Below are 25,830 nucleotides of genomic sequence, written 5' to 3' on the forward strand. Positions count from 1 at the left end.
GTAAATAATATAAATCGTGTGTATATAACTGTCAAATATTAATCAATAAATATTTGATTAACTCATTAATGAATTTGTTACTTCTATTAATATATAATGCGCCATTTGCTGTTTAGGATTTGTAGTTTTATACCACCATTGATAAGTGTGTTTGTCTATGAAAAATAATATATATTGGGTCATATCCTATGCAAACAGTTCCATAAAACAAAAAAATGAAGAAAAAATGTTTTAAAACATTTTTGGGACTTAGGCGATGCTATATTCCTGAAATTTGTTGTGAAAACACCATAACTTTCACGATCACGTTACTTAATGACTAATTATGATATCGTAATGAAACTTACACTAAACACTTAATTTAAGTGTTCTTTTTCATAATTTACTTGAACATTTTTTTTCAAACATATAAGTACTTCAAAATTAAAAAACAAATACAAAATTTTATTGAATTTTTTAAGGTCAAAATTTCTAAACTTTTTTTTTATTCTGATACATCATACTATACTTGTTTGATTCATAACTTTTTTTTAACAATTTTGACATTTTTTTATGTTTAGGTAACCTTATAGTTTGGAATTTTACTAAAATGTGATATATTTAAGAGCCTTTACTTATTAAAGTGCTGTAAAAGTTTCAGAATCGTTGGTTTGATGTGTATGGATAGCCGGGCAAAAAGAAGGTGTTTCGCAACAAATAAGAATAACCAAATACTTTTATTGAACTGAAATTAAACTGTTGATTTTTATTATTATTAGACTTATACTATTACCACTTTTAAAAATAAAAACTTAACATAGAGAGGTTCTGTTATTATCTGACGTTCAGCTATGGTCTACTCTGAATTCCCGACTAACTACCTAGGCGATTTGGTCGTGTCAACCGACGGGCCCAGGACACCCGACACCAAAGGTTTCGACATAACCATGATGACACTCGCAATCGCCTAGAGCATTCCAAACTATTGTGAAATAGTTATTTAAAAATAAACTGTTATTATGCTACACTACAGGTTCATGTGGTACACAGTTATATGCTCTTAAAAATATCACTTTTTAGTAAAATGTCCAATTAAAAGGTTACCTACACATAAAAAATTGTTAAAAAAAAGTAATGAATCAAACAAGTAAAGTATGATGTATCAGAATAAAAAAAAAAGTTTTGAAATTTTGACTGTAAGTCGGTAAAAAAATTGAATAAAATTCATAAAATTTTGAAATTGTTTTTCAGTTTTTAAGTACTTTAATGTTAAAAAAAAAATTTTCAAGTATATTATGAAAAAGAACATTTAAATTAAAAGAGTTCAGAGAAAGTTCCATTACGATATTATAATTAGTCATTAATAGTAACGTGATCGTGAACTTAAAGTGTTTTCACAACAAATTTCAGTAATAGCACCGCCTAAGTCCCAAAAAATGTTTAAAAATTTGCTTCTTCATTTGTTTCTTTTATGGAACTGTTAGCATAGATTACATAACTTACATAAGTTTGAGGCATTTCAATAATCCACTCGCACACACATTAGGTGATATGGTATGCAATGACCCTATTATTGTTTTTTTTTTGTTATAGGTATTTTTTTGGTAATGAACTCAAACATGCGTCTTCGTTGTGTCATGTTATTCGCAATTTATTCCTTTGGCCTCATCGTAAGTGCAACATTTTATTTAAAAAAATGTATAAAACTATTTCTGTGGGTTGGAGCAAGAAGGGTCAATGTCAATTTTGTGCATAAAAAAATTAGACCGCTAATTGCAAAAATTGAAACATTCTTTAAATACTGTGAAAAAATCACACTCTGAGGCCAAAAAATATATTACTCATGAAGAGTTGTGATAAAAAATTTAACATAGAGCCTAATGGAAACTAAAAACTTCAAAGCTCATTTTCCGAAAGTTCCAAAAAGTGACATTAGCCCTTCTAGCTCCAAGCCACAGATTTGTACTTATTATTTTACTTTTTGTGTTAAATAATAATTTTAGTTAAAACGACTAGTATAATATCATGGAAACTATTTAGGTATCCTAATATACTAGGCATTCACTAATTCCCAGAACCTCTAAAATTTATTTGACCTTTCACAGAAGCTACAAAACTGTTAAACTATAATACTATTGGTATTTGAGGACAGTCGTTGAGAACTCTATAATAATACTAATAGAAGTAATTATATGTACGTATGTCTTTCAGATTTTATTAGATGCTGGGAATGCCTCGGATGAAAAATCCTCAGACCTGAAGCGGATGAAGCAGTCAGAGGAGGCAGAGCCCTTGGATGAAGAAAAGGTGATGGCAAATGGCAAAAATTAAATCATTCTTTATATACTGTGAAAAAATCACACTCTTAGGCCAAAAATTGAATTACTCATTAAGAGTTTGATAAAAAAATTAACATAGAGCATAATGGAAAATAAAAACTTCAAAGCTCATTTTCCGAAAGTTGCAAAAAGTGACATTGGCCCTTCTTGCTCCAAGCCACAGATTTGTACTCCTTTGTTTTCATAGCAACACACATGTTATCTTCAAAATTTTTAAATAATACTAATATTTTACTTTTTGTCTTTAATAATAATTTAACTTAAAACGACTGGGATGATATCATGGAAACCATTTAGGTATCCTAATATACTAGGCATTCACGAATTCCCAGAACCTCTAAAATTTATTTGACCTTTCACAGAAGCTACAAAACTGTTATACTATAATACTATTGAAATTTGAGGACAGTCGTTGAGAACTCTATAATAATACTAATAGAAGTAATTATATGTACGTATGTCTTTCAGATTTTATTAGATGCTGGGAATGCCTCGGATGAAAAATCCTCAGACCTGAAGCGGATGAAGCAGTCAGAGGAGGCAGAGCCCTTGGATGAAGAAAAGGTGATGGCAAATGGCAAAAATTAAATCATTCTTTATATACTGTGAAAAAATCACACTCTTAGGCCAAAAATTGAATTACTCATTAAGAGTTTGATAAAAAAATTAACATAGAGCATAATGGAAAATAAAAACTTCAAAGCTCATTTTCCGAAAGTTGCAAAAAGTGACATTGGCCCTTCTTGCTCCAAGCCACAGATTTGTACTCCTTTGTTTTCATAGCAACACACATGTTATCTTCAAAATTTTTAAATAATACTAATATTTTACTTTTTGTCTTTAATAATAATTTAACTTAAAACGACTGGTATGATATCATGGAAACCATTTAGGTATCCTAATATACTAGGCATTCACGAATTCCCAGAACCTCTAAAATTTATTTGACCTTTCACAGAAGCTACAAAACTGTTATACTATAATACTATTGAAATTTGAGGACAGTCGTTGAGAACTCTATAATAATACTAATAGAAGTAATTATATGTACGTATGTCTTTCAGATTTTATTAGATGCTGGGAATGCCTCGGATGAAAAATCCTCAGACCTGAAGCGGATGAAGCAGTCAGAGGAGGCAGAGCCCTTGGATGAAGAAAAGGTGATGGCAAATGGCAAAAATTAAATCATTCTTTATATACTGTGAAAAAATCACACTCTTAGGCCAAAAATTGAATTACTCATTAAGAGTTTGATAAAAAAATTAACCTAGAGCATAATGGAAAATAAAAACTTCAAAGCTCATTTTCCGAAAGTTGCAAAAAGTGACATTGGCCCTTCTTGCTCCAAGCCACAGATTTGTACTCCTTTGTTTTTATAGCAACACACATGTTATCTTCAAAATTTTTAAATAATACTAATATTTTACTTTTTGTCTTTAATAATAATTTAACTTAAAACGACTGGTACGATATCATGGAAACCATTTAGGTATCCTAATATACTAGGCATTCACGAATTCCCAGAACCTCTAAAATTTATTTGACCTTTCACAGAAGCTACAAAACTGTTATACTATAATACTATTGATATTTGAGGACAGTCGTTGAGAACTCTATAATAATACTAATAGAACTAATTATATGTACGTATGTCTTTCAGATTTTATTAGATGCTGGGTCTGCCTCGAATGAAAAATGCCCAGAACTGAAGTGGGTGAAGCAGTTCGAGGTGGCGGAGCACTTGTATGAAGAAAAGGTGTACGAAGTCTCGGACGATAATGATGATCCTCTAGATAATCTTAAGCGCAGGCTTCGTGGGCCTTATTTAATCAGATGTTTTATCTTCGATAATAATACTGGTCGTTGTAAGTATCTAAATCATTATTTTGGTTTATTTTTGTATGATACGCAAAAGAAAGAGTAGGTTAATAAAATTGATCTGATTTCCATTCTGTAGATACCACTGTTACTTTTTTATTCGCTTATTTTGAGCGTGGGTTTAGGAAACCTATATTTATTTAATTCTCAGTTGAATTTAGAAAAACTTAATCGTTAAAAAATATATATTTTAAAAAATTTTTGCTGTAAACATGGTCTAAAAATATGGCAGGAAGTAGACTTAAAACACATACATAGTAATTTAAATTTAGAATGATGTATTTTAAAACATCCGATCAAACTATTTTGTTATCAGGAAAAACTCAATTCTTTTAAAATGATTTTTTGGTATTTTATTGTACATTCTATAGAATAATATTAATTATTTGTTTTTTGTGGGATTTTCATATCTATATAACCCTCTACTTGTGGTTGACTGTAAATTGGTTGATGAACAGGCCAAGCCGGTTTGAAATTACTGTATAAAATTCTATGTAGATTAATGAAAATCGGGGGGTTTTTCCTGATTTATTTATGTTTAATATAATTACGAGACTAAACTTAGCGAAATAAGTAAATAAGAACGAATATTTAATGCACTTTTCATTCATGTTTGATGTATATCTTTAAAATAGAATACACTAAAATCTAAAATATGGCCCTGATCCTAGCGAGTATTTATTTAATGGCATAGTTCACTTATAAATTATACATTATTATAACTGTTTTAAAAATGTTATTTCATATTTGTGCACAGATGACACAAACAAATTACATCCATTGTATCGGTATGTCGTTGGATCAGCAGGATATACAATAGGACTTTGGAAAGCAGATGGAAGAGCATCGTTGGAATGGTTAATAATGGCAACACAAGGTATGGTTCTCGAAATAAAGGATGATGTGCAATGGATTTTTGACAAAAATAGAGTGGATAATTTATGGGAAAATAATAAGGAATTCACAGGCGATGAAAAAGAGAGACTTCTAAATCAAATAAAAGGTATCGTCGAAAACTTTGGAAAAGACTTAAATAAAAAAATGAGTCAAAAAAAAGAATTCAACATGTTATTTTTTTTACTTGCATGAGATATTAAACGTCATATTGTACACTATTGGACTTATGCATTTTAATTTTTTTTATACGTAGTTCAATGGGCGAATTACAATATTGATATTCTAAAAATCATACCCTAGAGCATTTCATATCCAAACGTAGTTCAATAGCTAATGAATATTATAGTATGAGAACGGTCCCCGCTTGCTTACTAGATACTTTTGGTGAGTCATTACTAATATTGGGAAAAGTAACGAGTTAAAACTAGTAAAAAACCTAGTATTCCAATAAATATTTTGATTTCCGATAAAAACCGTATGGATACAGCCAAAAATACACCTTCTACCAAAAAGATTCTTATTATTTTGTTTTGTTGAAGTTGTAATGGCTTTAAACAAATTTCGGTCAATTCACCTCACACTAAACATTCATATTGGAACACTGATTGATATAGAGCTAAATATATATATATATTGCGCAATATATTTACAGGTAAGATATTTTTTAGTTTATAATATGTGTGTAGTGAAGAACGTAGCCTCATTACTATATGATTAATATGTAAATTCCGTCTTAAGTTACTATCAAATGTTATACCTAGACATCTGTAGTAAATACACCAAGCATTTCAAAAAATATTTTGATTTCCTTTAAAAACCGTATGGATACAGCCAAAAATACACCTGTACAACAAAGTCAGGAATGGGCTATAACTCTACATACTTGATGTGACCTAAACAATTGCATCGATACAGCAGAGTAGGGAACCGAAAATACTATGGTCGGTATTTTGCCTATTGAGCAGCAATGAGAGAGAATAAGTATGTCACTAAACAACATAGCTAACCACGTTTGGGTTTTTGGACCGCTGCGCTGTGTTTAAAAAAACCCGCGTCAAAGCCGGCTGCCTTGTCGATCTCACGTTGCCAATTGCCGCCTTGACTTCATTCACCGATAAAGCTGCACTATAGCCACAGCGTGGGGCTAATTCTTTCTTTCTTATTTGGTAATATTCTTCAACATTCTTTTTGTGTACTTTATCCATTTTCGCCTTGGCTACTTCCATAAGTCAGGCTGCCACATTGTTAGGGCTTAGGTAATTCCGAACCGAGTCTTCTTACCAAGTCCCAGACTTGTCGGCTGGAATGGGTAAAGTTTAAGTTGGCAGTGGTTTCATGACATTTATTTTTTGTGTGTATAATTTTCCCTTGATTTATATTTCTATGTGCTTATTTGTTGTGTATCATTTCTTCAATGTTTAAAATGTATTTTTTTTTTAATAAAAATGAATTACATATAAAGATGTTATTAATTTTTGTGTGTATCCTTTTTTATTGATTTATATTTGTATTAAATATGATTATTTGTTGTGTACTTATCATTTTTTCAATATTGTAAGTATACTACTTTTATGACCATTTTCAATATAATCTTTATTTTGCAAACTATATTAATTTGTTGTAAACTATTATTTACTTAATTAATTTTATAATTATTTTATTTTTTATTATGGCTTCAGCAGCTAGGCTATTAGCCAGACATTAGTTAATTAATTACAATATACATAGTTGAGCTTTTATAATACAATACATTTACAAATTATTATACATGTTGATATTTTAAAAAAAATGTATTGTAGACCTACTTTTTGTCTACATTTTAGCCATTCAATTCTAAAATTATACTCATATTATATCAGTCGTTTACGGTGGCGGCGCATTAGGTAGGCAATATCGATACATGTGCGTATGCAACAGATAGATTGACAATGTTATAATATTATAATATTTTCTGTACAATAATATATGCAATATGATACGAGTACGTATGTGCTTGTAATAGAACGTGCGCATATAAGAGAGTATCCAACCTGACGAATGTCTGTAACACCTATTCAGTAGAGACATAAGCTAAAATTGTAATGTTACATTGTAACGCATGTGTCACATTTGGCCGACCGTTACAAAAAGTGTCCGAATCACCGTTGAATGGCGTTCAATACGTTTAAAACCAATAAAAAAAGCTACAAATTTGTAAAATGTTGAGAAAACTATTTTACATATTGTTGTGAAAAATTATGAAATTCAAAATTAGACTTGATTGAAAAATGATGTTAAATGTTAATTGTTATTATTGAGTCGATAAGACTAATGATTTAGGAATAAGAATTTTCGATAGTAATGGAAAAATCATTCATATTTAATATAAAAAAAATACGTTTTTAGTTGCGCATTTCTCAACCGCACTATTTGTCCAGTCCTAAATGTTAAACTTTAAAATAATTTATTCAAAATTGGTTACGCACTGGTCGAAAATTTAAGCAAATTATTTATTTTTTAATAAGTTAATTGAATAAAAAATAATAATTTGAATATTGTTTAATATTGTACAATATAAAACCAAAACGTTTCCCAAAACAAAAAAATGTATTATTATTTTAAGAGAAAACCAGCGTCTTATTCTTAATTAAGTACCCTGTATAACACCTTGTTCATTACATTTGGATTGATTTCGGACCACGAAGACTTAAAAACTTATTTTGATACCAATTACAAAACGGTTTTAGATCCGAGAACATCAGTATTACAACACATCAGTGCGTTATACGAGGTCCATCGTCATTTCGTTTCAATGTTAAAATGATGATGCTACGGTTATGTTTAAATTATTTAACTCTTGTTAAAGAGATAAAGAATGTTGGTGGCAGATCCAAGTAAAATCAGAAAATGTACGCTAAATTTGAGAAATTTACAGTGCTGTTAGCTTTACCGAGTGACGATGAAGTTAAACTGTTCAGTGAACATTTATAAATCCAAATATACTGTGACGTTAGTACTTTAACAATTATACAAACAGAAGAAATGGATGTGGAGAGAACAATTTATGAATCTCTATATGCCAAAATAGCTTATAGTGATACCTTGATGGAATTACCAGTTCTCACACTGCAAAGTATCGCTGAGAGCAACAATCTACTATTTGAAATCCCAACCAGTTCTAGGGTTTTTTTTTATTGTTACAGAACAAAAGTAAAAAAGTTGTAGGTGTCGAAAATAGTATTCTACATGCTAATACTTTTGTTGACTACCTTAATAAAAAATTAAGCGACATAGATTTTTTTTTAATTTCTTTCATCATGAAGACCCATATTCAACATTGAAACATTTATGAAGAAATTTAGAAGAAAAAGCCGTCTTGAGTAAAAATTTACATTTGATTAAAACGCATACTTTTATATATTATAATTTTTCCGTTCTTTAATATATCAGATAAGTCTAATGTTACAACACCAATAATAGCTACAATTGTTTTAGTAGATTTCATCCAAATTTATGTGTGATGTGTTTTATATATATTTTTTTAATTAATCCAATAAAATACATTGAAAATTACTTATACAATATATCCAGTATGTACAGTATGTCGTCTTATTTTTTACTTTTTACTTTATAATATTTATTATTTAATGTTATTATTTATAGTAAAAACGTGGTCGTTATTTTGTGAAACCCTAATTGATTACTTAACATGTTGAATTCACGTTTGTTTGGTGGAACAATTGGTGCGGTCCGTCCGAGTGAAAAACTACCTTTCGAGAGTTGTTTTGTGTAATTCAAAAAACATAAAAAAAAGATAAAATTATATTTTTTTGGGGTCGCTGAATTCAAATTTAAAATACAATTTAAAATAAATTCCGTATATTTGGGTTTAAAGCGACGTAGGCGGGAGGATTTTATGATTTATAAATAAACACTTATCAATAGTTTTAACATCAATTGATAAACTATTAAAATTAATTGAAATTAGATAATTGAAATTTTAATAAGTTTTTTTTAATATAATTAATCTAAAATTCATACTTTTAAATGTTGGTTAGGCAACTATTGCGCTAAACAACGCGCGCCTCAATTATAGCAATTATTTACTTTTAAACAAACACCATAACTTTAATTGTCGGTAGTGTCATATAAATTTTTTTTCTTGTTTAAGATCATCATAAAGTATATTTTTTAATGTCGGTTTAGCAATTAAGCTTTAATACGCTTTTTTTGTAGAGCTGAATTTCGTAAAAAAACCATAATTAATAATGTTTTTTTAACAGAGAAAAATGGGGGAAGAGTAAAATTACATTATAATTAACCATTGCACAATATACTATAATGGAACGTAAATATTGAGTATTTTTATAGGTAATAAAACAGTAGGTCACTCAACTTTAACCCAGCAGTTAAAATTAAAACTGGGTATTTTTATAGACTGCAGTACTTGGTTAATAACTATAAAAAAATTTAGGTCTTTACGACCATTTTTAAAAAACGATTTTCAATCACCTTTTTCGGATTCTAGCCAATGTGGCCTGTTACGATAATATTTTAGGGCGTTTTTATACGTTTTACTTACTATAAACGTAAAGAGGGCGTCGCACCGACCAGACGACCAGTGGGTGACGGTCGACTTATTGCTGGTGTTTAATAACGATCTAGCTTGTATAACCGAGACAAAGAAGAAGTTCGAAGTAAAACTCTGACGCTGGTATGTGATTGTGGCGAAAGATTTAGCTGGCTACTAGCGTTGGTGGCTCTTGTAATTGACCGATGTTATAAATTGTCGCGAACAATACATGGTAAAGCCACTGTTGAGTGATGGGACGCACTTGAAATTAGTCTACTACCTACTTCGGTTACCGCGATAATAAAACCGCAATTACTAAAATTTGAATTGTAAATTTGTCATGCATTTTGTGTAATATGGTTTCGGTTAAAGATATTAGACACTACGTTTACTTGTACCGTGTAGCTGACAACTGAACTATACAAAACACACAATTTCTGCTAAGTGTTTACGTGTCGGTACGTACGTCATAAACTGTTGTGCACACCAATTTTTATTTACCTACAAATTTGTATGCGCCTCTAAGCCTGTCGATTTTTATCTTAAACAACTTGTTGTAATTTTAACCGTACTTTGTAACGCGTTCTCTGGCGTACATCGATCGAAGTACATTTTAAATTTTCGCTTTTAATGTTATTGTAAAAATCGTTACAAACCTTTTAAAAATGAAATTTCGCATATAGGAATATTAAACTTACAAAAAATAACCTGAGTCTTCTATGAATACTTTAATCGGATTTTCTATTCAAAGTAGAAACATATATTTTTATACAAAAATAGGGCCTGTATACGTTTTCGAAGTTGAGCAAAAAAAATTACATATCAAAAATGTAGACCTCTCAATTCCGTGTCAATGTATATGTTTAAAATATTAAGCTTATCTAATCAAGTTGAAATGAAAAATTGTCTACGGGCCAACAGGCCTTAATAAATTCTAATGCGGTAGACGCCCCTCAATAATCAACCCATAATATAATAATAAATAAAACATCATATGATCTCTTTTTTACATTTAACGCCCGTTACTAAAACCAATCAGGGCTTTGGCGGTTCAGATTTGGCATTTTTGTCTTTTTGATTAAGACCGATATCATAGCGATACGCTACAGTTTGTATTGTTATTGAACGTTAATATCATTTGAAAAAATGTACATCACATTTTGATGTGTCTTTGTAAAAATATTAGATCAACAAAAAAGAATACATTTGATTCTCATATACAAATTAGTTAAATTACAACCAGATTAGGTTATAGGCACAGTGGTTATGATGAATTTGGTTGCAAAAAACTACATAAACATTCGTTATATTACCAAATTTATAACTTTAAGCTATGTTGAAAACACCTATAAAAAATTACATATTTTTAAACTTAAAATTAAATTTAAATGGCACGCTATAACTTTGTTTAAAAACAGCCCAATTCCTTACAAATTTGTATAGAATATTTTGTGTAGTGAGTAGTAGTAGTAGTAGTAGTAGTAAGTGAGTAAGTAAGGGAGGTCTAGTAATCACAAATCAAATCATTGTATACCTAATTGTGGATACGGTAAGAGTAAGACTTTTATAATATATTTTATTAAATCTCTGAAAACATTTAGTCCAAAAATACAATTTATGTTTTATTAAATAACTTATCTAAGTTATATCATATTTAAAATGGCATGTTTAAATGAGTTCCATTATAAATATATATTATCTCGTTATTATTTATTTTTACATAAAGAAAAAAAATACATTAAAAATTACCCATTTTAATGTGTAAACGCGTCATAATAAAAACCCATGTTGCTCAAATTACCGGTCACGTGTCTAACGTGTTCATTCATTTTGTTTACATAAAACTCGTACAATTTTTTTGTGTCGCTGTATCTTTTCAATGCGTCTGTATCTAATGTTTGGTACTCCGGTTGACACTTGGAGATTACAAAGTCCTGCATGAGAACCTTTGATAACTCGTCGTAGTAACTAAGGCCGTCTTGTATCGCAGCTGAACATTCCACTACGCTGCGTTGGGTGAGAAAATTTCGGATCTTTGCCACGTTCCCGTGAAATTAGTCCAAACCTTTATCGTCACCGACAGTGGAATGTATGTATTCCAATGCGCGCATCACCTTAAACGCGACATTAAGTAGTAGGTTTTGTAATATTGATAGTTTTACGACCGATAGTTATACAGTTTTAAATATAAGTTAAACAAGGTTTTTAGTATTTCAAGACAATACATGCCATTCAAATTTATTATAAAATGTAGTCATTATAATTTAATAATGATTAAAAAATTATAATTAAAGCAAAAACTACAAGAAAAAAAATACTCATTTATTGTGTTTTCCTCAAATTTATAAAAATTTGTTGTTTCTGAATTACTTTGTTCAATTTTAAAACCAATTTCATAATTACGGCAAAAGATCAATATCTTTAATAAGGTATAAATTGTAAAATTGTACTTTATTTAAAATCTATTATGAGAATTAGAGGTGTTGTTCCTTGAGCAATGTGTTTATGCTATAAGCAGAGATGGAAAAACTATAGAGCGCTATTAACATAAACTGAAACTTAAATGGCAATGTATATATTTACTTACCTTTTTAAATTAAAAATAATTTATTGAAAAATTTTACTGGTCAATAAACAATTTTGAACATCCTATCAAACCGTTAGTACTCAAAGATCTCGCTGCTGCCAAGGTAATTCAGGGAGGGGGTTCAACAAGTTTCTCCTCTTTCTGAACTGTCTGTGGCAATTCAATCTTATTTATATAACTTTTAAATTCCGTTTTTATTTAATTTATGTTATTTATTGAAACATACTACTACTTAATTAAACAAAATTAGTTTTGAAAATTAACTAATAATAGAATATTTAATTAATAATGTATTAAATAAAATATTATTAATATTAAATGTTTTAGTTTTAGAAATTAAACTATTTGCATTATAAATTACGCTCACAAAATATTAAATAAGCAAATATTTATAGTAATGCATAGGTACCATAAATACAAGTTTAAATATCTCAACCCATATAACATATGTTTAATGTTAAGTTATTTTGAACATAGTATAAACATTATTTGTGCATTATAAGTTAAATATTTAAATATGAATGTTTATATAACACAGTATAGATGTTTAAATTGTAATATTTAAATTAAATATTATTTGTAATCTTTCTATAACCTTAAATTAAACTTAAATATCAAACATAAAAACCTTTATATTCATATAATGCTCAGTTGATATTTTAATTTTAACGTTTAATTACTGTTGTTGGCTAAACATCCATACAAGTTTTTATAATATATGTTACTTCAATATAAATCTGCTAATATAAGATAAATATAGTTAAAGGATTAAATTATAAATACATAACTTTTGATGTTCATACAACATTTAACCCACGTAATTAATCGTCATATTAAAATTCTGATACTTTTATCGTATTTAGCACAAAAAACCACATATTTCAGTGGAAAAAAAAATTGTTAAAAATAAAATGTACAGGTTGGTAAATCATATTGTATAAAGCGAGCTACTTTTACACGTGTAATATAGGCAGTTATGGCGAGCTCGGCCCAACGACGTCACGCGGCTATTCTAAATATCCTATAATATCTCCTTAAAAAATAATTTTATTGCATCGGATTTTGACCAAATCGTTTTTAATAGTTCTTACCACAATAACTTAAAATGTAATAATAATTTTAAGAAAATTGTGCTGTGTGCTCCTTTAAATAAGCACCTATGGCCTTATGCTTCAAAAGTTTCTTTATGCATACATATAATATATTATATATATATTCTGCGTAGCAATTATCGCACATCTGACATTATAACTTGTACGGCCGCCGCCGGTAATACGAAATTATTTTTAGAGGTACTACGAAAACCTGTTAATTTTTATATGTGCGATCCACAGCACTATATTTTAAATATATACATAATATATTAAATCTCTTATAGTAACACCTTATCTTAATTGTGACGGGTCGCGTCCCAGCACAATCACATAGCATCATCATCATCGTCCTATTTATATATAAATTTTAATGTTAATACTGGTTAATTTTGCGTCGCACCAAAATTTTTCCTTTTACATGGATACATTTTTATCTCGAAATTAGATGTCATTACTTGAGAAATCAATTTTCCTATAATGTCGCTTTAACAAATTTTAGGGGACTTTAATATTCTAATATTGGTATAATAAGTCTCGCTACATGATATTGCAGTTTGCGATATTTATATTAGTATTTTACTACTAACATAATTTATATATATATAATCCAAATTTAAAATAATATGGCTTGTTATTTATAAATTCGTAAAATAACTAAGTAGGGGCGGGCGGATGAGGCTATAAGCTACCGCATATATTATCCCAAATAGGGCTATAGAAACATTGTGTAAGTATAGAGTTTAGTCTTAAAATGAAAAATCGTTAGTAATTAGTCTTGTTGTCAAGGTTGTAGTAAGCTTTAATTTTAACATTTATTGAGTGTTAAATTTTTATATTCATACAACATGAGCTTTTTGGTCCAAATTTGTTCTACATAAACATTGTATAATGTTACATTAATGTTATTTAATGGAATTTTAACTCAATTCAAACGTTTATTTAATCATTAAAGTTACTTGTTTTACGTTTGTATAATGTTGTGTAAGCATTTTTTTTGCTTAATGGGAATATTCAAAGTCTTAAAATATTAATATAATTTTATATAACTTTTAAACTCCGTTTTTATTTAATTTATGTTATTTATTTAAACTTAATACTACTTAATTAAACAAAAAGTGTTTCCAAAACGTTTACCGTTTAAAAATAAACTTATTTTAGAATACATGTTTTAGTTTCAGAAATTAATCGTGATTAGTATCATCCCAATAAACGATAATTTATGTTCGATACGGTGTACTAACGTTGCAAGTGGAAGCTTGGCTCTCACAAAAAGCATGAAATTGTCAAATTTGTCATTTTTGAGCGATAATATTACAATATATTATACATAACAATAATAATATATTATAATATATTTACAATTTTCTCATTTCTGTAAATTCTACCCTAAGGTATACAAACATTTGTGTCTATATCGAATATGTTAAAATAAAGAAACTACAAGGCCATTGATATACTAACGCATATAATAGTACGAAAAATGTTGAGTACATCTACTATCAAGGAGCTTTGTTATGTGTATTATTATGAACCATATGACTCATGTTTTTCATACCGATCCGAAGTTAAAGTAAATAAAACGCAAAAAAAATTATTACTAACCGTGTGTTGTTTACGCATTTATAACATACAACAAAAATGTATGATAATTATCAATATCGTTTTAACGTTGGAGACTTGAAATAATTTAACTAATTCGATGATAAAAGATGCTGTTTTTGTTTTCGAATATTTTCTTATTTGGACATTGGTGTATAACTGGAACTGTTTGAACAAGCATACAAAACAATAAATCAAAACAAGTATTCTTCTTATTTTTAATAAATAATACAACTTAAATCGTGATTAAAATGTTTAATACGTGTTTCATAATCGGGTTTTTCCGTTAAAGAAAATGAATATACAATTATTTAGAAAAGTAATGATAAAGATTTTAAATTTTGAATGTAAAAATACCGATACGGGTTTAAGGTAAATAAAACGCAAAAAAAATATTACTGCCGTGTGTTGTTTACGCATTTATAACATACAACGAAAATTCAGAGCATAAATAAAACCTTGCATATTATGGTTTGGAAACCCAAATTTTGGCTTTAGAGCAATCTAGTGATCACAGATAAAAAAACAAATATCGATAAGAGCCTTGTATCTAATGGCAATTGAGTGCTTTATGCATTTTTAGTTTTAGGGTGGGTATGATTTGTTTTACATTTGTTACATTTTTGTTTTAATTTTTATAAATTGGAATATTCTCTTCTATATTGGAATCTATGATGTAAGAGTGACTAAATGGTTCATTTATGGTTATACAGGGTGGCCCAGGAAAATTTGATAAATGAAAAAACTTTTGTTCTAATGAATATTTTTAAGATTTTTTTTTTAAAAAATAATTTATACTCATTTGCGCTATGAGCATCATGACTTTATTGCACTTAACTATTTTACTTTTTAAAATTATTTTTTTATTTTTTTTATTACCTTTCTATTTTAATATTCAAGATAGCCATTTTGTTAAGAATAATTTGCTGAAAATTTCAACTGCTCGATAACCAGATTTGGACAATTACTTTTTAAGTTACTAAAAGTTAAAGAATAGGATAGGAGGTGGAGTGCAGTAGAGTAAAGCGCGTAGAGCCATTTTTATCTGCGCGCATTTCTCTACCGCACTCCACCTCCCATCCTACCTCTGGAAATTGACTACGGTAAAAGTGTAATTCTACCGAAATAGTCTGAAACGTCGGCTTAAAACTAGTGACATGGATATAATATCTGAAACTCATCCGTATGAATTTTTGACCTTCTAACCAATTTTACCATAATTATGCCACTGGCCTCTGTCGTGTTTGTGTGTGTGTGTGTGATACGAAAACGTTGATTTTTTTGCAGGCGATGAAACGAAAAATTCTAAACGGACCATTCCGTTTTCAATAGTTATTTCCCTTGCATGTATTACCTGCGGTATGATCATGTCGAACAAAGAACGCTTTGATTGTAATTAAAAATATTATATGTATAGATGTTTTTTACGTCATTCTGTTAGGACCCTAACGCAACGCTGCCAGTTATTGACGAACACTTAGGAATACCGTTAATCGAATACATAGTCGCCGTGGGCGCCATATCCGCACTCACAACCACGTAATTTCGTTTAACCAAAATAGTTTTGATTATAATAATTAATCATTATAATTATAACGATTAGTGTTTACAGCATATGAGAAAATTTTAATTGTTCGGACGTCTACTGCAGTTTAATAGGTGCCATTTTTCCTCTGCCCCGAATTTTGTACGTCATGTCCAGCGACGAACTTTTGTTCAAGGTGTCGTCCACAGTCAATTAAGTGTTTCCGATTATTATAAAAACTTAGAAATGCGATTATCTTAGAGAAAACGAAAAGGTGCACGTGTATTATTACATAGTGTTTGTTTTATGACGGTTTATTATTTTTCATCGATGCGCAAACAGCAGTCAAAGAAAACGAATATAGCAAAATACCGACTGAAAACGTATAATGTCTATTCTTGAGGTCTACAAAATCCATCAAAGGTCGACTTTCTAAACTTAAATGGTACCATAAACAAATAATTAACTTTTTTAATGAAGACTATTTTTCCGAAAATTTAGGGCGATTTCTAAGAAAAATTGATTATTTTATTCTTTTCACAATAATTGTGAAAAAAAGTAAAATTTTTAATATTATAATTATAATAATTGGGTTCTTGATAACCAAATATGACAGGTGAACTAGAAAAACGCGGGCGCATCTTTCTACTTAGATATTAAAACCTAAGCTTTCATGCTAATGCATTAAGTTGTCTCTCATAATGCTGTCTCTCTAACCGAACGGATCAGAAAGTGATAGTATAAGTGATAGACTATAAATTGTTAAACAAATTAAGCAATTTATTTGCGGTTTCAAAGACAACCCAATCTTTTATTTAAACTATAAAAAAAGCTGAGTAATTTATCATAATTTTAATAAATTTCTATTAAATAAAAAATAAACAAATTATTTTTTTAATAAAAAAAAGATTTAAATGAAAACTCAGACCAACCCACAACTCCTAACACAATTGTTGCAGATTATGCTGACGACAAAGCCATTTTTTCCTGTAACTCTGACCCACAGATTGCACCGTCAATTTGCAAAATCATCTTCTTTAATGGAAGACTGGTACACAAATGGCGATTTAAAATTAATCAATCAAAATCAGTTCATACTACCTTTACTCTAAGACTTCTCCTTGTCCTGGTGTCTCCCTATACAGAGAACAAATCCCCTCCTCTTCCTCTGTCAAGTATCTCGGTCTCACACTAGATAAACGACTCACATGGGCTCAGCACATTAAAATAAACGGTTGTCTTTAAATAGCCGTCTGCGGTTACTCAAATCATTAGTCGTAAACAATAAATTTACAGATATTAATACTAAGCTTCTAATTTATAAAACCCATATGGACTTACGGCCTTCAGCTATGGGTCAATGCTAAAAATCCAATACCAATAAATTTCAATGCTTTCAAAATATGTCTTAAGAAAATTAATCAATGCACCTCCTTATATCTCTAATTATACACTCCATAACGACCTTAACTTAAAAACAGTCCATGAAGAAGCTATCTCCTACTATAAAAGATTCCACATTAATTACTCTCCCACTCTAATCCCCTTATAAAAACCTCTCACCTTGTCCATACCTGAGACCTACCCAGACGTTTAAAACGTAAGTGGTGCCGTGATCTTCTATCTAATAATATCAATTAATATTAATACATAATTAAATCAATGTAAATATAAGTTTAAAAAAAAAAAATCATTGGAAGTGTCACTAATAAGTAGTTTCTTCCATCAAAATGTATTCATGTTATTTATCTCTACTTTTATCATATATGCTTATTGTGCTCATTGTACAGATTGTATATTTCTAAAGTAAAATAAATAAAATTTTTTTAAAAAATTAAAACTCGACTAAGAAAACAATACAATTGATCTAAAAAAGTTCATTCACTACATAGCTTTAAAGTTGTAAATCAATAAACAAAACATTTCCCCCCCTGTATGTTCATACTTTTGAATTAATTGCTTAATAAAAAAAATGTATATTTTTAATAATTCTCGTTATATTAAAAATAAAAAAAATCTTCTTTCTGACGCCGACTGAGCAAGCGTTTTAATTGGACTAACCAGACAAAGTGGGGGTAGCGAAGAGCCGTCTTACCATCTACAATAGTGTCCGATTGGTTATTCTATGTAAACACAATATATTGCAAAAGGAGTGTAACTTACAATTTAAGTAAATGCGGCTAGTGGAGAAGAGTCACAAAACTTACTACATAAAGTCAAACCGATCATAAACTGTACTAGTGATTTTTGGAATTTCTCACACATAACTTAACCTATAAGGTTTATCAAACAACTACAAAGTAAGTAACATTTAAAATTATTTTTTTTTTGGTATGTTTTAGAGTGCAATCGTCATTTGAAAATTAACTGCACGTAATTTCATTAGCGTTTTAAACTAAGTTTTTTTTATTGTATTATTTATTGATCGATTAGCTCTGAATAATTAACTTTGAATTATTAAAGTCTTAGGTCGATGTAATGGTGGATTGTTGTGTTATTTTTATCTGCCCGCAATATTCAACCGAACTTGCCCTCCCGTCCTGATTTCAAAACTTTTTTAATTTTAAAAGTAATTATTGCAGACAGGTTACCGACTAGTTAAAAAAAAGTGGTCTGCAATTTACTATTTAAGTTTCGGAAGTAGGTAGCGTCATATACAAGAACTGTTTGATTAAAATATTTTTATTTCTTGTATTTTTCGATAATAATTTAAATTTACTGTAGAACAAAAAAATACATTTTGCTAAATAACAAATATTTAATTAACAAGTAATAAATAAAACATTTTTGGCCTGTGGCTGATAGGTATACCGCGAGCACACGATCGGACGTTGTCTAATATAAAAACCGATATCACGGCAACCGATCACGGATAACAACTTTTATTATATTATAAACAAGAACTTAAAATTCAATATCTCATAAATTGGTACCATGTATTTTTATCGAAAAGATTCTATGCATTAATACTGCTCAGTTTATCGGAAACGTATATATCACTAGGACATTATTTTGTACAAAACTGGAAACTAATATCGATAATTAATATGGATTTTTTTTTGCTGAGTAAATAATATAAGTCGGTGATTAACTGTCTTAATCAATAAATATTTGATTAATTCATAAATGAATTTGTAATTTTGTTTTTTAAGTGTTCTTTTTCATAATATACTTGAACAAAATTTTCTAAAAAATTTAAGTACTTAAAGACTGAAAAACAAATTCAAAATTTATGATTTTATTCAATTTTTTACGACGGTCAAAATTTCAAAACCTTTTTTTGTTATTCTGATACATCATACTATACTTGTTTGATGCATAACTTTTTTTTACAATTTTTTATGTGTAGGTAACCTCTTAGTTTGACATTTTCTGGGCCCGTCGGTTGACACGAGCAAATCGCCTAGGTAGTTAGTCGGGAATTCAGAGTAGACCATAGCGGAACCTCAGATAATAACAGAACCTCTCTAAGTTAAGTTTTTGTTTTTAAAAGTGGTAATAGTATAAGTCTAATAATAATAAATATCAACAGTTTAATTTTAGTTCAATAAAAGTATTTGGTTATTGTTATTTGTTGCAAATCACCTTCTTTTTGCCCGCTATCCATACACATCAAACCAACGATTCTGAAACTTTTACAGCACAAAAATTTCATAATATATATATATATGTACAACATTTGGTAAAAGTTTTGTAATGGAGACTTTCTTTTACTAGGAGCTGTGAGACTTTGAATTTCTAAAATTTCGTATTATATGACTATGAATACATTTTTTTTACGTACTCAAGGTCAAAAACAAAAAGTTAGAGGTTCTTAAGTATATAGTTCTTATTAAAATGCCAAACATTGAAGTTGTTTGTACTTCACAAAAAAAAAACCAAAAAATTCTAAAACAAAGTTATGAATCAAAAGAGTATAGTATGATGTATCAGAATGAAAAATATTTTTAAATTTTGACCTTGAGAAAGTCTCTATTACAAAACTTTTAGCAAATGTTTTACATACATAATAATAAGTGTACGAAAAAGAACACTTAAATTAAAAGATTTAAGAGAAAGTTCCATTACGATATCATAATTAGACATTATAGTAACGTGATCGTAAACTTAAAGTGTTTTTACAACAAATTTCAGTAATAGCATCGCCTAAGTCCCAAAAAATGTTTAATCATTTTTTTCTTCATTTGTTTGTTTTATGGAATTGTTAGCATAGGATATGTAAGTTTGAGGCGTTTAAATAATCCACTCGCACACACATTAGGTGATTTGTTATGGAATGACCCTATTATTGTTTTTTTTTTGTTATAGGTATTTTTTTGGTAATGAACTCAAACATGCGTCTTCGTTGTGTCATGTTATTTGCAATTTATTCCTTTGGCCTCGTCGTAAGTGCAACATTCTATTAAAAAATAAAAATTATGAATATTATTCAAAAACTTATAAAACTATTTCTGTGGGTTGGAGCAAGAAGGGTCAATGTCAATTTTGTGCATAAAAAAATTAGACCGCTAATTGCAAAAATTAAAACATTCTTTATACACTGTGAAAAAATCACACTCTGAGGCCAAAAAATGAATTACTCATTAAGAGTTTGATAAAAAAATTAACATAGAGCCTAATGGAAACTAAAAACTTCAAAGCTCATTTTCCGAAAGTTCCAAAAAGTGACATTAGCTCCAAGCCACAGATTTGTACTTATTATTTTACTTTTTGTGTTAAATAATAATTTAAGTTGAAACGACTAGTATAATATCATGGAAGCTATTTAGGTATCCTAATATACTAGGCATTCACTAATTCCCAGAACCTCTAAAATTTATTTGACCTTTCACAGAAACTACAAAACTGTTATATTATAATACTATTGGTATTTGAGGGCAGTCGTTGGGAACTCTATAATAATACTAATAGAACTAATTATAGTGTGTATGTCTTTCAGATTTTATTAGATGCTGGGAATGCCTCGGATGAAAAATCCTCAGAGCTGAAGCGGGTGAACCAGTCCGAGGAGGCAGAGCCCTTGGATGAAGAAAAGGTGATGGCAAATGGCAAAAATTAAATCATTCTTTATATACTGTGAAAAAATCACACTCTTAGGCCAAAAATTGAATTACTTATTAAGAGTTTGATAAAAAAATTAACATAGAGCATAATGAAAAATAAAAACTTCAAAGCTCATTTTCCGAAAGTTGCAAAAAGTGACATTGGCCCTTCTTGCTCCAAGCCATAGATTTGTACTCCTTTATTTTCATAGCAACACACATGTTATCTTCAAAACTTTGAAGTAATATTAATATTTTACTTTTTGTCTATAATAATAATTTAACTTAAAACGACTGGTATGATATCATGGAAACTATTTAGGTATCTTAATATACTAGGAATTCACTAATTCCCAGAACCTCTAAAATTTATTTGACCTTTCACAGAAGCTACAAAACTGTTATACTATAATACTATTAGTATTTAAGGACAGTCGTTGAGAACTCTATAATAACACTAATAGAACTAATTATATGGACGTATGTATTTCAGATTATATTAGATGCTTGGTATGCCTCGAATGAAATATGCCTACAGCTGAGGGTGAAGCTGTCCGATACATGGGCTCCGCCACCCTTGTATGAAGAAAATGTGTACGAAGTCTCGGACGATAATGATGATCCTATAGATAATCTTAAACGCATGCTTCTTGAGCCTTCTTTAACCAGATGTTTTATCTTCGATAATAATACTGGTCGTTGTAAGTATCTAAATCATTATTTTGGTTTATTTTTGTATAATACGCAAAAGAAAGAGTAGGTTAATTTAATTGATCTGATATCCATGCTGTAGATACCACTGTTACTTTTTTCTTTTTTTGAGCGCGGGTTTAAGAAACCTATATTTATTTAATTCTCAGTTGAATTTAAAAAAACTTAATCGTTAAAAAATATACATTTTGAACATAATTGCTGTAAACATGTTCTAAAAATATGGCAGAAAGTAGATTTAAAACACATACATAGTAATTTAAATTTAGAATGTTGTACTAAAAAACATCCGATCAAACTATTTTGTAATCAAGAAAAACTTAATACTTTCAAAATGATTTTTTGGTATTTTATTATACATTCTACAGAATAATATTAATGATTTTTTTTTTTGTGGGATTTTTATATCTATATAACCCACTACTTGTGGTTGACTGTAAATTGGTTGATGAACAGGCCAAGCCGGTTTGAAATTACTGTATTAAAATTCTACGTGGATTAATGAAAATCGGGGGGTTTTTCCTGATTTTTTTATGTTTAATATAATTACGAGTCTGAACTTAGCGAAATAAGAAAATAAGAACCAATATTTAATGCACATTTCATTTATGTTTGATGTATATCTTTAAAAAAGAATAAACTAAAATCTAAAATATGGCCCTGATCCTAGCTAGCTTTTATTTCATGACATAGTTCACTTATAAATTATACATTATTATAACTGTTTTTAAAATGTTATTTCATATTTGTGCTTAGATGACACAAACAAATTACATCCATTGTATCAGAATGCTGTTGAATTAGCAGTTGATTTATTAAGATATTGGCAAATAGAAGCTGGAAAAGAATTGTTAATAATTGCAACACAATGTATGGTTCTCGGATTAAAGAATGTTCCGGTAAAGTATATAAACAGAAACATAGTGCATTGTTTATGGGAAAATAATAAGGAATTCATAGACGATGAAAAAGAGAGACTTCTAAATCAAATAAAAGGTATTGCCGTAATCTTTGTAAACGACTTCATGAGTCAAAAAAATGTATTCAACATGAGATTATTTAATTCTACATAAGATATTAAACGTCATATTGTACATTATTGGACTTATGCATTTTTTTTTTATACGTAGTTCAATGGCGAATTACAATATTGATATTCTAAAAATCATACCCTAGAGCATTTTATATCCAAACGTAGTTCAATAGCTAATGAATAATATAGTATGAGAACGGTCCCCGCTTGCTTGCTAGATACTTTTGGTGAGTCATTACTAATATTGGGAAAAGTAACGAGTTAAAACTAGTAAAAAACCTAGTATTCCAATAAATATTTTGATTTCCGATAAAAACCGTATGGATACAGCCAAAAGTACACCTGTACCAAAAAGATTCTTATTATTTTGTTTTGTTGAAGTTGTAATGGCTTTAAACAAATTTCGGACAATCCACCTAACACTAAACATCCATATTGGAACACTGACTGATAAAGAGCTATATATATATTGCGCAATATATTTACAGGTAAGATATTTTTTAGTTTATAATATTTGTGTAGTGAAGAACGTAGCCTCATTACTATAATATTTATATAATAATTCCATCTTAAGTTACTATCAAATGTTATACCTAGACATCTGTAGTAAATACACCTAGTATTCCAAAAAATATTTTGATTTCCTTTAAAAACCGTATGGATACAGCCAAAAATACACCTGTACAACAAAGTCAGGAATGGGCTATAACTCTACATACTTGATGTGACCTAAACAATTGCATCGATACAGCAGAGTAGGGAACCGAAAATACTAGTCTATTTAAGAAAAACGTTGTGACATCACAAGAGGGTGTTGTCATAACGGAACAAAGATAGAGTAAAATAACTTACATAAAATACAAATAATTACACAAAAGTTTTTATGGGATGACTAGTAGTGACACTATGGTCGGTATTTTGCCTATTGAGCAGTAATGAGAGAGAATAAGTATGTCACTAAACAACATAGCTAACCACCTTTGGGTTTTTGGACCGCTGCGCTGTGTTCCCGCGTCAAAGCCGGCTGCCTAGTCGATCTCACGTTCTTTTTGTGTACTTTATCCATTTTCGCCTTGGCTACTTCCATAAGTCAGGCTGCCACATTGTTAGGGCTTAGGTAATTCCGAACCGAGTCTTCTTACCAAGTCCCAGACTTGTCGGCTGGAATGGTTAAAGTTTAAGTTGGTAGTGGTTTCATGACATTTATTTTTTGTGTGTATAATTTTCCCTTGATTTATATTTCTATGTGCTTATTTGTTGTGTATCATTTCTTCAATGTTTAAAATGTATTTTTTTTTTAATAAAAATGAATTACATATAAAGATGTTATTAATTTTTGTGTGTATCCTTTTTTATTGATTTATATTTGTATTAAATATGATTATTTGTTGTGTACTTATCATTTTTTCAATATTGTAATGTACATTGCTGTATACTACTTTTATGACCATTTTCAATATAATCTTTATTTTGCAAACTATATTAATTTGTTGTAAACTATTATTTACTTAATTAATTTTATAATTATTTTATTTTTTTTTATGGCTTCGGCAGCTAGGCTATTAGCCAGACATTAGTTAATTAATTACAATATACATAGTTGAGCTTTTATAATACAATACATTTACAAATTATTATACATGTTGATATTTTAAAAAAAATGTATTGTAGACCTACTTTTTGTCTACATTTTAGCCATTCAATTCTAAAATTATACTCATATTATATCAGTCGTTTACGGTGGCGGCGCATTAGGTAGGCAATATCGATACATGTGCGTATGCAACAGATAGATTGACAGTATTATAATATTATAATATTTTCTGTACAATAATATATGCAATATGATACGAGTACGTATGTGCTTGTAATAGAACGTGCGCATACAAGAGAGTATCCAACCTGACGAATGTCTGTAACACCTATTCAGTAGAGACATAAGCTAAAATTGTAATGTTACATTGTAACGCATGTGTCACATTTGGCCGACCGTTACAAAAAGTGTCCGAATCACCGTTGAATGGCGTTCAATACGTTAGGTAATTCCGAACCGAGTCTTCTTACCAAGTCCCAGACTTGTCGGCTGGAATGGTTAAAGTTTAAGTTGGTAGTGGTTTCATGACATTTATTTTTTGTGTGTATAATTTTCCCTTGATTTATATTTCTATGTGCTTATTTGTTGTGTATCATTTCTTTAATGTTTTAAAATGTATTTTTTTTTAATAAAAATTAATTACATTTAAAGATGTTATTAATTTTTGTGTGTATCCTTTTTTATTGATTTATATTTGTATTAAATATGATTATTTGTTGTGTACTTATCATTTTTTCAATATTGTAATATACTACTTTTATGACCATTTTCAATATAATCTTCATTTTGCAAACTATATTAATTTGTTGTAAATTATTATTTACTTAATAAATTTTATAATTATTTTATTTTTTATTATGGCTTCAGCAGCTAGGCTATTAGCCAGACATTAGTTAATTAATTACAATATACATAGTTAAGCTTTTATAATACAATACATTTACAAATTATTAATAATACATGATATAATTATAAATGTTGATATATTAAAAAAAATGTA

The 25,830-nt window shown here is 29.0% G+C and overlaps 1 protein-coding gene across 33 annotated transcripts in view; it reads left to right on the forward strand.

The window, feature by feature from the left end:
• The window catches only part of LOC126846503 (uncharacterized), a 123,051-nt gene that overhangs the window by 54,312 nt on the left and 42,909 nt on the right, over positions 1–25,830 (forward strand). For 19 of the 33 annotated variants that reach the window (XM_050585971.1, XM_050585965.1, XM_050585955.1 and 16 more), the window contains 3 exons: positions 2,191–2,286; positions 2,787–2,882; positions 3,383–3,478. In XM_050585971.1, coding sequence (XP_050441928.1) covers positions 2,191–2,286; positions 2,787–2,882; positions 3,383–3,478 — 288 coding nt within the window. Of the gene's footprint in view, positions 1–1,572; positions 1,650–2,190; positions 2,287–2,786; positions 2,883–3,382; positions 3,479–21,389; positions 21,486–21,985; positions 22,194–22,959; positions 23,308–25,830 lie in introns of those variants that run through there. The other 14 variants (XM_050585938.1, XM_050585947.1, XM_050585960.1 and 11 more) reach the window with 9 other exon arrangements.

The sequence above is a fragment of the Adelges cooleyi genome, unplaced genomic scaffold, assembly GCF_023614345.1.
Source record: "Adelges cooleyi isolate 19-005CV unplaced genomic scaffold, UGA_ACOO_1.1 ACOO_flye_CR_arks_rails_tigmint_CR_PRNA_9, whole genome shotgun sequence".
Lineage (NCBI taxonomy): Eukaryota > Metazoa > Arthropoda > Insecta > Hemiptera > Adelgidae > Adelges > Adelges cooleyi.